This window comes from Montipora foliosa, chromosome 2 (assembly GCF_036669935.1).
Source record: "Montipora foliosa isolate CH-2021 chromosome 2, ASM3666993v2, whole genome shotgun sequence".
Classification (NCBI taxonomy): domain Eukaryota; kingdom Metazoa; phylum Cnidaria; class Anthozoa; order Scleractinia; family Acroporidae; genus Montipora; species Montipora foliosa.
In genome coordinates this window covers 41,929,497-41,941,996 of record NC_090870.1, presented here as the reverse complement: position 1 = coordinate 41,941,996, position 12,500 = coordinate 41,929,497, and the positions used below count along the sequence as shown (strand labels likewise).

Genomic DNA, 12,500 nt, shown 5'->3' with positions numbered 1-12,500 from the left:
TAATTATCTCTGAAAAATGCCAATTTTCCCCCCAATTTTCTTTTTGGATACCAATAGTACTTACTAAGATCTACTTTCTCTGCATAATTTTAAACCGTGCAAAAATAACCCTGTATTAGTAAGCATCTATTTATGTGCTCATCATGTGGCAAGCAGTACTTTGATGTAATTCATATTTATATACTATAGGGTGAAATGTTTCAAATCTTACGGTACAGCACCACTATAGGTATTAAGAAAATAAATAACTGCTATTTTTTTAATTCATGTGTGAGTAGAGTGAATTTAGTTTAACATTGAATGGACTTCTTGAATTCAAGGAATTTTTTATGTCAACAGAATAAATTGCAATGTTATGTTTAGAAGCCAACAGTGAGTTGGTCTACCTGTAAATTTCTCCCTTCAATAATAATTTATTCAGGAGGAGTCTCTGCCTATTGGAATTTCGGTTAAGCCTTAGAACTGAATAACATTCACTACTAGTCTTGTGACCAAGATATCGTTATTTTATCAGTTTGACTTTATAAAAATTAATGTTCTTCAATTTGACCTGGGACAGACTGAATTTTGCCATTAGTAACATTGGTAATTAATGTGCTGTTTGCCAGTTGTTTACGGTTCAGCACTTGCTTCCTTAACTTCAGCCTATTTTAAAATTGATGCACACTACAAATAGCACCTTTGACATCAGCAGTAGGCATTATGATTTTGACCCTGAAAACTTTTTAAGCTTTTGTGTAAGGAACAATATCAGTATTCACTACTTGCACAACCCCATAATGCAATCGGTTTTGCGGGGTTCTTCATATGAAAACAATACAAGTTAATTACTCTTGGGACTATCATGCTTCTGTGAACAGGATATGTAAAGAACCCCCCCCCCCCCCCCCCCCCAAAACGAATTGCATTATGGGATTGTGCAAGTAGTAAATTCAGACACAAATAGCACAGTGTAATGCAAATAGAACTCCTTTTTATTGTGAAACTTTTAATAGTTTCTTTCTAAAACCCATTTCACTTAGATGTACTGATTTCTCTCTCCAATAATTAAGATAAGGGGTGAGTGACCCCTAAAATTCGTTTTCAAAATTAATAATCTCCAGCCATTTTCCATGACAGTTTATGTACAGGAAAGGGCTGCATAACTTGCTGAAACCATCTTACCATGTTTGCAGACACTGAAAATGGCAGGAATTAAAATTAAGCCTTCAGAGGGGTTTCCCATTGACAAAGAAAAATTACTGCCTGGCCTTAGACTGAGTAAAATCTACGAGAGGATAAGAAAAGGGACAAAGAGAAGAGGGCATTCATGTTGTCAATATAAAAAATAAATATTAAATTAATTTCAGCTTTTCAAGCAGCCTATACATAATAATTATAATTTACAATCATGTTTACAGTTGGTAGAATTTCATCAATATTAACATTGCTAATAACTTAGGACTCTTGATTTCTGGTTTCTAGTAATTCCTTTACTGTTGGGCTATCTGCAACATCACTTGGTTGACAACCGTCAATATCTGCAATCGAACAGTCTGCTCCAGATTTCAACAGTTCTTGTACTATTGACAAAAAGTCACATGTGGCAGCTGCAATTTGAAGCAAGTGTGGTATTAAAAACTGATAATATTATTTTTACATTTTAAGAAGTTCCCAACATTTTGCATTCATTGTAATATCCTTTAGAACTTCTTTTTATTACCATTATTTATAATTTTATAATACATTAGAGCCCTGCTGGTATTTTTTACAGTGAGTTTGGCGATTTGCCTATGTCATCTTTTGCCTGCAGGCTGGGTTTGCTAATCAGATTAGTGCCAAGTCTTTGCATACAATGAACCAGCACAAAATCATTGCAGTGCAATTTTCACTAAACAACATATTGAACAGGTTTTTGGTTCAAATACTGTAGTATTAGATGCACTCACCATAATGTAATGGGGTTTGGCCATCAGCATCCTAAATTTATTACAAAAAAAGATGGGTAATTATTTCAATTCTTCAGAATAATTTATTTTACATCATTGAAGGAACAGTAGGTAATAGGCCTTATGCATGATGATGGCATACATGTATGCTCAAAAATTCACCACCAAGCTTCAATTGCACAAAATTATTCACATCATCTGGATATGCAATATTGTTTGCACATGGGTTTTCTCCTTTGGGATTTAACTCATGCTAAATTTACAAGGCTTAGCTTGATTTCCAAATTAGGGGCTTTGTGGTAAAATCAGCTGGTCAGACGTCATCACGCATAACGGTTTTTAGTGCGACTGTGAATTCTTAATCAAAATTCAACCCTCAGCAAATTTCATGCACAAAAGAAGGATGAAATGTAGGTTAGTCACATCTTGGGATTTAACTGAATACCATTTCCATCCTTAATTAAAACCTTGAAAGTGAGCAGAAGAAACAATAATAAGATTAGCAAACTTTTCATGATCTGAAAAAAAATTCACACCACCTCCACCCTGTAACTGCCTGATGTACGTGCACTGTACCTACTTCATACCTGTGCATTTACTTTGGCTTTATTTTTTATTAGATATCTCACAACATCCTCATGGCCCCTGTCACATGCCCAATGAAGTAACGTCATTCCCTGGTAGAAGGCATAAGGACAAAAATAAGTTAAAGTCTAACAGCTTTACAATAATAATTTTATTATTTTGAGTATGTACATATATGAGCCTGGATTTGGAATCACTTCCTGGGGTATATGTCATTGACTAAACAATGTTGATAATGATGTGGGAATTACTCTACTCTGCTGCATTGGTGGTGGTTGAACGCCATTTAGTGCGAAGGGATATTGGTTTAGTAAAATCCTGCATTCCTCATTCCTATGCGTCCAAACTCCTATGCACCCCTTTCCCCTTTCTCATTTTAAATCCTTCCACACACGTCGTAAGTATTCTGCAATACTATGTATTTTTTGTCATTATTTCATAATTATGACAGTTTGTACTGATTTCTATTTTAAAGTTCTTATTATTACTGTACTACATTTGCTAAGTCTGATATATTCCAATACAACAGTATTGTATCATATTGCATGTGTGCACTATACTCGTATTCAGGTTGAAACATCTCAGTCAGCAGCCATTGCCTGTGAAAATATCGGCTTAAGATAATGTTCCATTCATTTACCATTCAATCTTGGTCCTTTTTTTTTTAATTTTTAGTTTTCTGCAGGTTTCCTTGTCTTGCTAAAGGTCAAAAATCATAGATCCTGAACATGAGAAAACTTCTTCATAATAATCATAATATTATAATCATTCTTCACTACCTTAAAATTCCATTTGTTCTTTGATATTACTGGGTCTTTTTTACACAGTGTTTCTCTTTTGTTTCCTTTTTGTGTGTTCTTAGTGAAAAAATGTCACCTTTGAGAGGTGAGCAAGTTACTTTAGCTGTAAAATTAAAATTATTTGTATTTTGCATTCAAAATTTAATTTAAAAATTGAATACCAATACACATAATTATCTAATTGATGAAATGGTATATGAAATGAATCATATATGAACTGCGGATATGAAATCAAGTGAAGCTATGATCTTCGCAGTTATGAGCGCAATTTTTGCAATTGCTTAGAGAAGCCTGAAAAATTCAGGACTTCAACGGGGTTTGAACCCGTGACCTCGCGATTCCAGCTCCCAACGTCAGTGGCTTCATAGCTCAGTTGGTTAGAGCGTCGCACCGGAATCGCGAGGTCACGGGTTCAAACCCCGTTGAAGTCCTGAATTTTTCAGGCTTCTCTACACAATTGCAAAAATTGCGCTCATAACTGCGAAGATCATAGCTTCACTTGATCACTTAATTATCTAATTCATTCACAACTCACCTGATCATCTTCAGCATTAACACTGTCTCCTCGTATCAATAAGGCATCCAATTTCTTAACATTTCCTTCTTTGCACCAATCAAACACTGATTTCTTATCATCACTGATGAGTAAAAAAAGTGTTACAGCATTCATTTGATAATAAAACTTTTATCAGTAAACAGCACCTAACTTTTGCAATGAAAGATTTTATTGTCTTAGAGAGACTGTGAGGTAAAAGAATATTAACAGATGCTTCAAGGAGATTCAAGCTTTTGTTTTGTGATGTCATCAACTGTTCCAAAATAGGACTACTTGTGATTTTCACTTATTTATTTATTTATTTTAAAATGCAATTATCTCTTTGGAAATATTAGAGTGGCATTCTTCAAATTTGGCACCAGTAAAACATAAAATTAATTTAAATGGCTCCATAGTGCTGTTGCCATGGCACCAGTTTTCCTTCCCAACCTATTGTAGTTTCTTTAGGGTTGACTTTTCATTTTATTGTTTGACCAATGAGAAGACCTAGGGCAATATGGCCTCCACTGAAGTTGAAATGGGAGCAGTTGTCTTTTCTGGGGACAAAAAATACACTGTAGAGACATTAATTTTGATATATGGGGAAGTACGAAAACATAAATTTTGTCTGAAATCCAACAAAATAATTCCAAAAAGCCACGTTAATTCTCCCTTGATTTACAAGGCCTTTAAAATAAACACAAATTATATTTTTAATTTATAGCCACACATACAACACCCTAGGACAATGCAAACTCCAAACATACAATCACGTAACAATGGAATAATTAACGCCCTAATAATGATCCACCAAATATTTTTACTGTAATTTATGAAATTATAATTATGGATATTATTATTATTTAATCTGATGATGATGGCATATGGCTGAAACATTCACTTTTACTATCACTTATTGTAAGAGTTTCACAAACCTTTAATATCAGTCAATAGTCAGACTCTAACTCATGGCCTCTTGTGAGTCATTGACATAAACAAACAAATGAGGACATACTGAACATCCGAGTGGATTGTACATTGTACCATTTACCTAAAATTACCTAATGAATTCATCTTCATGGTCATCTTGTCCTCTTAAAGTGCTGACCGCAATTCCCATTGTTTGCATGTGAACAGACTTTTCAGTTTCTTTCACAGTCTGAATACAAAAGTTTAAGGAAAAAAACTTTTACTACCAACACTCATCTTGGGGAGAATTCCAGATAAACAATGAATTTCAGGTCAAATGCATGCCAAAACAATGCATTGTAAATTTGAAAGGCAGATGTAACCACTTGCAACATGTATGTCAAAGATCAACTTAAGCAATGATTAAGAAGCCTGAAAAAGTCCAGCCTTGAACAGGACTTAAAGGCATGAACGGTTAAGGTGCAGGGCTGGCATAGTGGTGAGAGCACTCACTTCTAACCAATGTGGCTGGGGTTCAGTTCAGACTCGGCATTGTGTGTGGGTTGAGTTTGTTGGTTCTCTTCTCTGCACCAAGAGGTTTTTCTCCAGGTAATCTGGTTTTCCCCTCTCCTCAAAAACCAACATATGATTTGACTTGCATTAATTAGTTCATTTTTGTTAACAGTGTCCACAATTAGTGCTCCAGCACTAGAAGATTTGACATTTAAATAAAGCTCCTTTCCTTTCCTTTTAATTGTGCTGCACACAGCTCCACTACTGAGCTATAGCCATCTGGGAATTGGTCAACTGGTAGGAGGTGGTGGTCAAAGTGAAATGAAAGAGGTCTTTATACCTTAATGACAGAGCACGGTGCAGCACAATCACATGGCTGTGGGTTTCCAGGCCGATTCAACCCTGGATTTTGTCAGCCTTCTTTCTGCTTAAGTTGCTTCATTAACAATGTGATGATCTTTCCCTTCTCTGCATGCGTACAGCTGAAATACGACCTGGCATACTGACCAGAAGACATTAGTATACTCTTTCCCTCTTGCTCCATCCTATTACTATCAGTATTCTCTGTCCAAGCATTACATCTATATACCATTCCATACTTGTAGCTTACCAAGTCATCAGTTACAGCATATTTCTCTTCCCACTCTGGATCTAAATCACAAAGTTCCTGGATGTAATGCTCCACTGCTTTTTGTTGAGGCATTTTCCCAAGCTTTTTCCAAGAATCCCTGAATAGGTCAGAACACTTCAAGTTTGGAAATGCCTTTTGTTTGTTTTTGTAATACAGTGTCTGATATTCCATAAATAGCATGCATACATCTTTGAGGTAAAAGTAAAGTAAAGCAACGCAACCGTATTTTACGTCAATAACTCGTAACAGTAATTCAACTGACAAACCTGTTTATTAAATTTATTTAAGGGAGCAGTAAGATTGATAGCACTGGTCCAGCCAAGGAGGGCCTGCAAACCACCAGTTTTAAGCCTATAAGGCCCTAGCTTGGGGCGCCCAATTGCAGAGTAAAAATTGTCTGGCGTTAGACAGAGTAAAAGGCCACTGGGAGTTGAAGGGTTAAAGGTTGTTGTACATGTCCAGTGTGTACTGAAAAGCATTTGTGACGTCACTTGAGAACAGACCTAAGCCTTCCATAAGCTTGGTCATGGGTCACAACTGCTGATTTCGCGCAAAGTCCAGTATTAATACCAGTAATATTATTTGTTTACTTTCTATGAATATATTTCTCACAGCAACAAAAACATTACTAATGTTTGAGTAACCCTGTATAACCCTATACATGACATACATGTTGCTGTGCTTGCTTTCACTTCATGCATGACATGTAAACATCAAAGAAAAAAAGGGTTCTAAATATATGCGAGATACATACATGCAAAAGAAATGCAAATTTTAAATTACTGTCAAAGTTCTTTTTGGTTTACATTATAACAAAGACATTGCTGATGCCACCTGTTGTTGTCATTGTTCCACTCTGATGAACCATAGTTCAATATTGATACCGCTTGTTCCAACCTGATAAACCATTGTGCAATATTGATAATGGTGACCTGTTGGCTCAGTTGTCTGAGAATCAGACTACTGTGTGAGAGGCTGCAGGTTTGAATCCATTCAAGGTCTTAAATAACTGAGAAGAAAGTGCTGCCTTTGTCATGACATCTCCAAATGGTTTGACTTTCAAACTTGTCTTGTTGGATAAGGACTATAAACTGAAGGCCTCTATTCAAATTATACCAGTTAACAACATGGGATGTTAAAGAACCCACACACTATTCACAAGGAGTAAGGGATGGAAGTTACCGATATTGTGGTCCACCGGCCTCTGCCAGCATGCGGTCGATCTGGCATCTGAGCAAATGAGACCCCAAAAACGAAAATACAGCCAGAAGTCAGGTTATCAGGTTATCAGGTTATCATATATGATTCATTTCATATACCATTCATGATCATAGAAGTCAGGTTACTTGCCAGGTGCTGGATGAAATGAAAATGCTCTTTGCTGTGCCTCGATGCATTTAAAAAAATACAATAAATTAAACATCTATAGTCACCTCTTCCACATCTTTCGCCTTCTCAGCTTTAATTTTCTTTGCCGGTCTCTCATTTTCTTTAGGATCAAGTGTTAAAACAGAAAGGACGGCATCGTCACTCCCCTTGATAAACATCAAATATTTTAGATAATTATTTCCACTGTGATGTATACACCGCGTCCGTACCAGTCCCACTGATCTTGCTGTCTTCCTCTTTTCTAACCTCTCGGTTAAACATGGTCTTAAGCACTTCCACTGATTTTTAATTTCGTTGTGGCTTCCACCAAGGAGAAGCTCAGAAAGCTTTGTGTAGCTCAGTCCCTTCAAGTTTCTGTTCCGGTAGGATGAGAGGCTGTGATTCCATAAGATGTCATTTTGTTTATAGTACTCTATCAACTGCTGTGTGTCTCTCTCTGTCCACTCACTTTCTTCTTTTGCCCTTGGCGAACGAAAGAAAATCTTCTTTCCCACAATGTAACATTTCGAAGAACTTCCACTTCAACTTCTGGCCGTCACTTTCCTTCTTAACTTCCCGTGCCAACAAAGTTCTCACAGTATGAAGCTGTCGTTTCAGACAGCCAGGCGATAAGTTGTATTTTTGTGACAGTTTCTCCAAGCCTTTTTGCTTTTGCTGCTTGTTTTTGAAGGGACATTCGAGGTGTCCCAAAGACTACGATAGCCCTCGAGGTCTTTGTATAGGGCAAATTTCTGACTTTCTGAGAGTTTGTGGTCTACTTCAACAGCTTCAAGCTCGTCTTCTCTGTCCGCCATTTTTTTTTTGCCACATAGCCGCGCTTCGCTGACAGCCAATCACAAGCGTTGAATTCAAACTTGACACAACTAGGCATCAGTGGTAATATGAGCAACAGAACTAAATTTAATTTTGTTGCAGAAAGTAGAACTCGAGTCTACTTTTCACAACAAGTCGTCTCAACTTGCAACACTGTATTTTGCTGCCAGACAAGTTGGTCACATACCCGGTTATACGCGCAACAAAGTGTTTCAACTTGCAATGCAACAATGTTGCGAGACAAGTTGTTCATGGTATTTTTGAAAGTGGCCTATTAATCCTTTGACCCCTGAGAGTGACTTAATAGATTTTACTCTGTCTAACGACAGACGATTTTACTCGTCAATGGGGGCTTGAGGGGGGGGAAGGAGCTTTGAGGTGTCAATAGGTTAACAAAACGAAAACTGCAACCAGGTACCCTTCCCTCTACTTCCAACATGAAAGGATGTTTGATACTTCTCGTCTTAATCCGTGATATCCTGAAGAATACGTGAATTCAAATAACCTTTAGTCTTAGATCTCTAGAAGAAATCCAAAAGTTTTACTATATAGCTAACCACTTTGCTCTACCAACTGGGTCCCAAAAGCCTGGCCTTGATGTCGTGCAAGGTCCCTCTTTTGCCTTTAAAAGAATAACGTAGGAAAGGTATGATCAAATATTGTAGGTCTGGAAATTTCGAGCATCTGCATCTGAACTGTATGCACCAACTTGATTGAGCATTTGAACCAAAGTTAACGGACAAAAACAAACAAACATTTTACACAAAGATTAACAAACCCACCTGCTTATAAAGAGCGTAGAAAGTAAGCCTTTGTTCATCGCTTATGTCCTTCAGAGTTCTGACGAATTCTGTTGCTGCGTGAAAAAGCCCTTCTAAATCTTCACCATCAACAAACACACGTACTCCATCGGAGTACTCCGCCATATTGGATTTTCACTCTGTCCTCATACATGACGTACATGTTGGTGACGATAGGCCCCTAAAACTGGTATATACTTCGTGCCAGTATGCCATATAATCGCCTAGCATATAGTCGTCCATATCGCCAAGTACGTATTACTTCTGATCAACTGTACATACCACTGACCCTATCTATGATCAACTGTCCCTACCACTTATCACCTGTCCCTATCATTGATCAACTGTTCCTTGCACTGTTCACCTGTCCTAAGCACCGTTCAATTGTCCCTAGCACTGATCAACTGTCCCTGGCACTGATTAATTGTCCCTAGCACTGATCACCTGTCCTTAGCACTGATCAATTGTCCCTAACCTAAAAGGTAACGTGCATGCGGCTACTTCATTGAAGGATTCTCACGGCAGTGAGTGCAGTTGATTCTGTGTAATTTTACCGATTAGTCGCCCCTACCCTCTGTGCAAACTAACTTTAACCCAGAAATAATTTTTTAGCAACAAAGCTCAAAGCTTCATGACAAAGAGCATACCTAGAGCATACATAATTTAAATTACAAACAAAAGAGATGAACTTTGAAAACCTGATACAAAAGAGACGAACTGTTAGGCTGAAGAGTTTTTACCTTTATAATATACGGAATACGTTTTTGGCTTATTCTCATATTTATTAATTGGCTGGGTTTTCTTTGTTTTGTCTGGGGAATATATTACATAGCCCCCCACTTTTGTCAACTGTCTGAGGAGCTGGGAGCGGCTTAAATTGTAACAGGGGGAGCGGGGCTGAAACAATAGCAAAACAATGGAACATATTGCCCTCAATGTATTCCCCTCGACTTAATCTCCCACTACAAACACACACAGACCAAATGTCAAAATTCAATTATAATTATAATAATTATTATTATTATCATCATCATCATCATGTGAAATTATAATGATTTCAGTGGTGGCATTTAAAGTTCTATGAGACCTACCTAGGCTCGGTTTCCGCCGCTCAATCAAATTCGGGTATCTTCCCCGAGAAGAGACGGCAGTGATTTCGGGAGTGAGCCTTGGCTCATTTGCCAAAACAGCGGCTGGCAATCGAGCCTAACATCTACCCAGTGCCTACTCGCTGCAACAGCATTGGTTACGGGTGGACCTTCAAGCAATAAATCATTTTCTCCAGGCTCCAGTTGTTCGAAGAGTGGATAGCACTGTCCACTGGATAAATCGCTATCCACTGGATAACCTACCCGGGGGGAGGGGGGGGGGAAGGGGGCTGGTACTCTCTTACATACGCTATATAGGTATGTGCCGCAGCTTAGAAGAAAGAGAGAAACGCATTTGTTTGTTAAGATGTTTAAAGTATTCAATAATATTATTGTCCGACGTATCTTCCGGAGTATTTTCATAGAACCTTAGAAGTTCACAATTAACTTGAGGGGTTTGAACTATGACTTCCAATTACCGCTACCTAAAACGAATTTTCTTAAACGTTCTTTCTTATCCGCTGGATAGTGATAGCGCTATCCACCCTTCGAACAACTGGGCCCAGGAGCGTTAAAGTGAAATAAATCCGAGACAGCCTTTTCAACGTCTGAGTCTGTGCATCCTGGCTGTGAATTCTGACTTGTCCCATTCACAATGAAAATCCAAATGCCGAGAAGGAGCTTTCAAAGAGCTGGAAATGAAGCTGATTTGTGTTTGAAACAATTCTTCTTCGGGATCGCTAATTGCTCCAGCAAGAACTTTAGTGTATTCTAATCTTCTGGAATCCGCGGGCCACCACGATTCCTTTACACAGGGCGAAGCATTTAAACAAGTCAAAACCACAATAGTACCTAATTATGTCCAATTAACAATTCCACAACAGCTTAGAAATCTTTCTCACGGTGGTTCAATATACCTTGATCAACTCGTGGGATAAAATCAAATTTACCGGGCTTCCCAATTAGTACATAACCCGATTCATTTGTGTTATGCTTCAACGGGGTTACATGCAGTGGCATGCAACGATACCGAATTAACACACTTTAATAATTTATTGATCGGTTGATTCATTATTGCAAAAAAAAGGGAAAAAAAACTCTACGACTAATGATGAAGATGATAACAATAATGTTAATCATGTTAATCATGATAAGTAGGCAATGATGATAATGCGTTAAGGAGTTTAGCACCCCATATGCTTTCCTTTCCTTTGCTTTTAATTCTGACAAAATCTCTCAGATACCACTTTGCCATTTACAATCTCTACTTTCAGGTATTGGCTTATGAAACCTTGACTTATCTTGAGGTTCATGAATCCTTGACTTTGTACCTATTCTTAATTTTTTGTACTATAAAGAATTACAACGTCTTATTTTACAAAATGTACAAAACAAGTCAATTTGATTGAAAGTGTTCTACGTCCATTTCTCATGACAATAAATAAACGGAAACGAATTTGGTGGTTTCCTGACATCCTAGGGTGATCATTAAATAACTCGCGTTTATTCGCGTTAGCTAGATAGATGCCAAGTTTAAAAATGACTCAACTTGGTCAACCGTGGTGTTCCATTGCACGAGTCAAGTACACAGTGGTATACGCCCATATTTGTCGTAGCAACACAGATACTGCGGAGGAAATGAATAAATGAATCGATACTTTAAAGAATCAAGAATAAACTAAGGCAGCCGGGCATGCGTTGTCGTTTTTTCCTAACATTTAAGTGTTGGTCAGCTTCAGGTTCGAGGTATCGGGAGCCTACTGTATTTGGCTCTACTACTCGGGGTGCAGGGATGGCGCAGTGGTGAGAGCACTCGCCTCCCACCAATGTGGCCCAGGATCGATTCCTGGATTCTACGCCATATGTGGGTTGAGTTTGTTGGTTCTCTACTCTGCTCCGAGAGGTTTTTCTCCAGGTACTCTGGTTTTCCCCTCTCCTCAAAAGTCAAAATTTGATTTGATTTGCGTTGACTTGTTAATTAATTTTAATTTACAGTGACCCCAATTAGTGCTCCAGCAATAGAAGATTAGACAAATAAAGTTCCTTTCCTTTCGTTTCCTTTTCTCATATCTTGAAATAAATCACAGCAACTTAAGCCCTATTCACACGGCATAAACTAACCTCGGTTTGACCCGGGTTCAAATTACCCGGGTTAGTTAACGTCGTGTGAACGCTGCTAACCCGGGTTCGACCTGGGTTAAATGCAACCCACTGCCAGAGGTAAGGTCGAACATTGGTTACTTTTGAAGAAGTGTCTTGTCACGCAAACCTGGTCGAACCGGGGTTAATTTTAATTTCACACATGCCTACTTGTACGTTTACCAGTCGAGCGTTGTGTGTGCGTATTTCATGCCGCCATTTTTTCCGAATATATTCAATGTGTCGAATGTCATTCAGGCAATTCGAGATCTCCAGTTCAAACAGGTGGCGAGCAGTTTTTGGGAAGAAACTGTACTCTTTTTCATCCACCTTCTTCTCTCTAAACTATTGCGATATGCGGAACGAAGTC

The 12,500-nt window shown here is 38.1% G+C and overlaps 3 protein-coding genes across 3 annotated transcripts in view; 1 reads left to right on the top strand and 2 right to left on the bottom strand.

Annotated features, from left to right (window-relative positions):
- LOC137993136 (delta-aminolevulinic acid dehydratase-like) overlaps nt 1-263 on the top strand; it is a 39,428-nt gene extending 39,165 nt beyond the window's left edge. The window contains exon 12 of the mRNA XM_068838820.1: nt 1-263. This exon is cut by the window's left edge and continues 473 nt beyond it. The gene's annotated coding sequence lies outside the window, so the exon portion shown is untranslated.
- Nucleotides 264-953: 690 nt separating this feature from the next.
- LOC137993135 (acyl-CoA-binding domain-containing protein 6-like) lies at nt 954-9,179 on the bottom strand. The gene is made up of 8 exons (XM_068838819.1): nt 8,886-9,179; nt 8,661-8,725; nt 5,881-5,998; nt 4,910-5,007; nt 3,849-3,951; nt 2,516-2,605; nt 1,929-1,959; nt 954-1,589 (listed from the first exon to the last, which is right to left on the bottom strand). Exons 1-8 carry the CDS (start codon nt 9,027-9,029, stop codon nt 1,438-1,440), a joined length of 801 nt encoding a protein of 266 aa, XP_068694920.1. The 5' UTR covers nt 9,030-9,179; the 3' UTR covers nt 954-1,437.
- Nucleotides 9,180-11,128: 1,949 nt separating this feature from the next.
- LOC137993134 (WD repeat-containing protein 31-like) overlaps nt 11,129-12,500 on the bottom strand; it is a 14,491-nt gene continuing 13,119 nt past the window's right edge. The window contains exon 11 of the mRNA XM_068838818.1: nt 11,129-11,618. Coding sequence (XP_068694919.1) covers nt 11,525-11,618 — 94 coding nt within the window. The 3' untranslated portion in view covers nt 11,129-11,524. The remainder of the gene's footprint in view (nt 11,619-12,500) is intronic.

Excerpts from the sequence above, each read along its gene's own strand:
- LOC137993135 (XM_068838819.1), bottom strand. The coding sequence starts at position 9,029 with ATGGCGGAGTACTCCGATGGAGTACGTGTGTTTGTTGATGGTGAAGAT. Across the intron at positions 2,606-3,848 it reads TTAATGCTGAAGATGATCAG|GGAATGACGTTACTTCATTG; the intron begins GTGAGTTGTGAA and ends GCCTTCTACCAG. Across the intron at positions 1,960-2,515 it reads AAGCCAAAGTAAATGCACAG|GATGCTGATGGCCAAACCCC; the intron begins GTATGAAGTAGG and ends TAATAAATTTAG.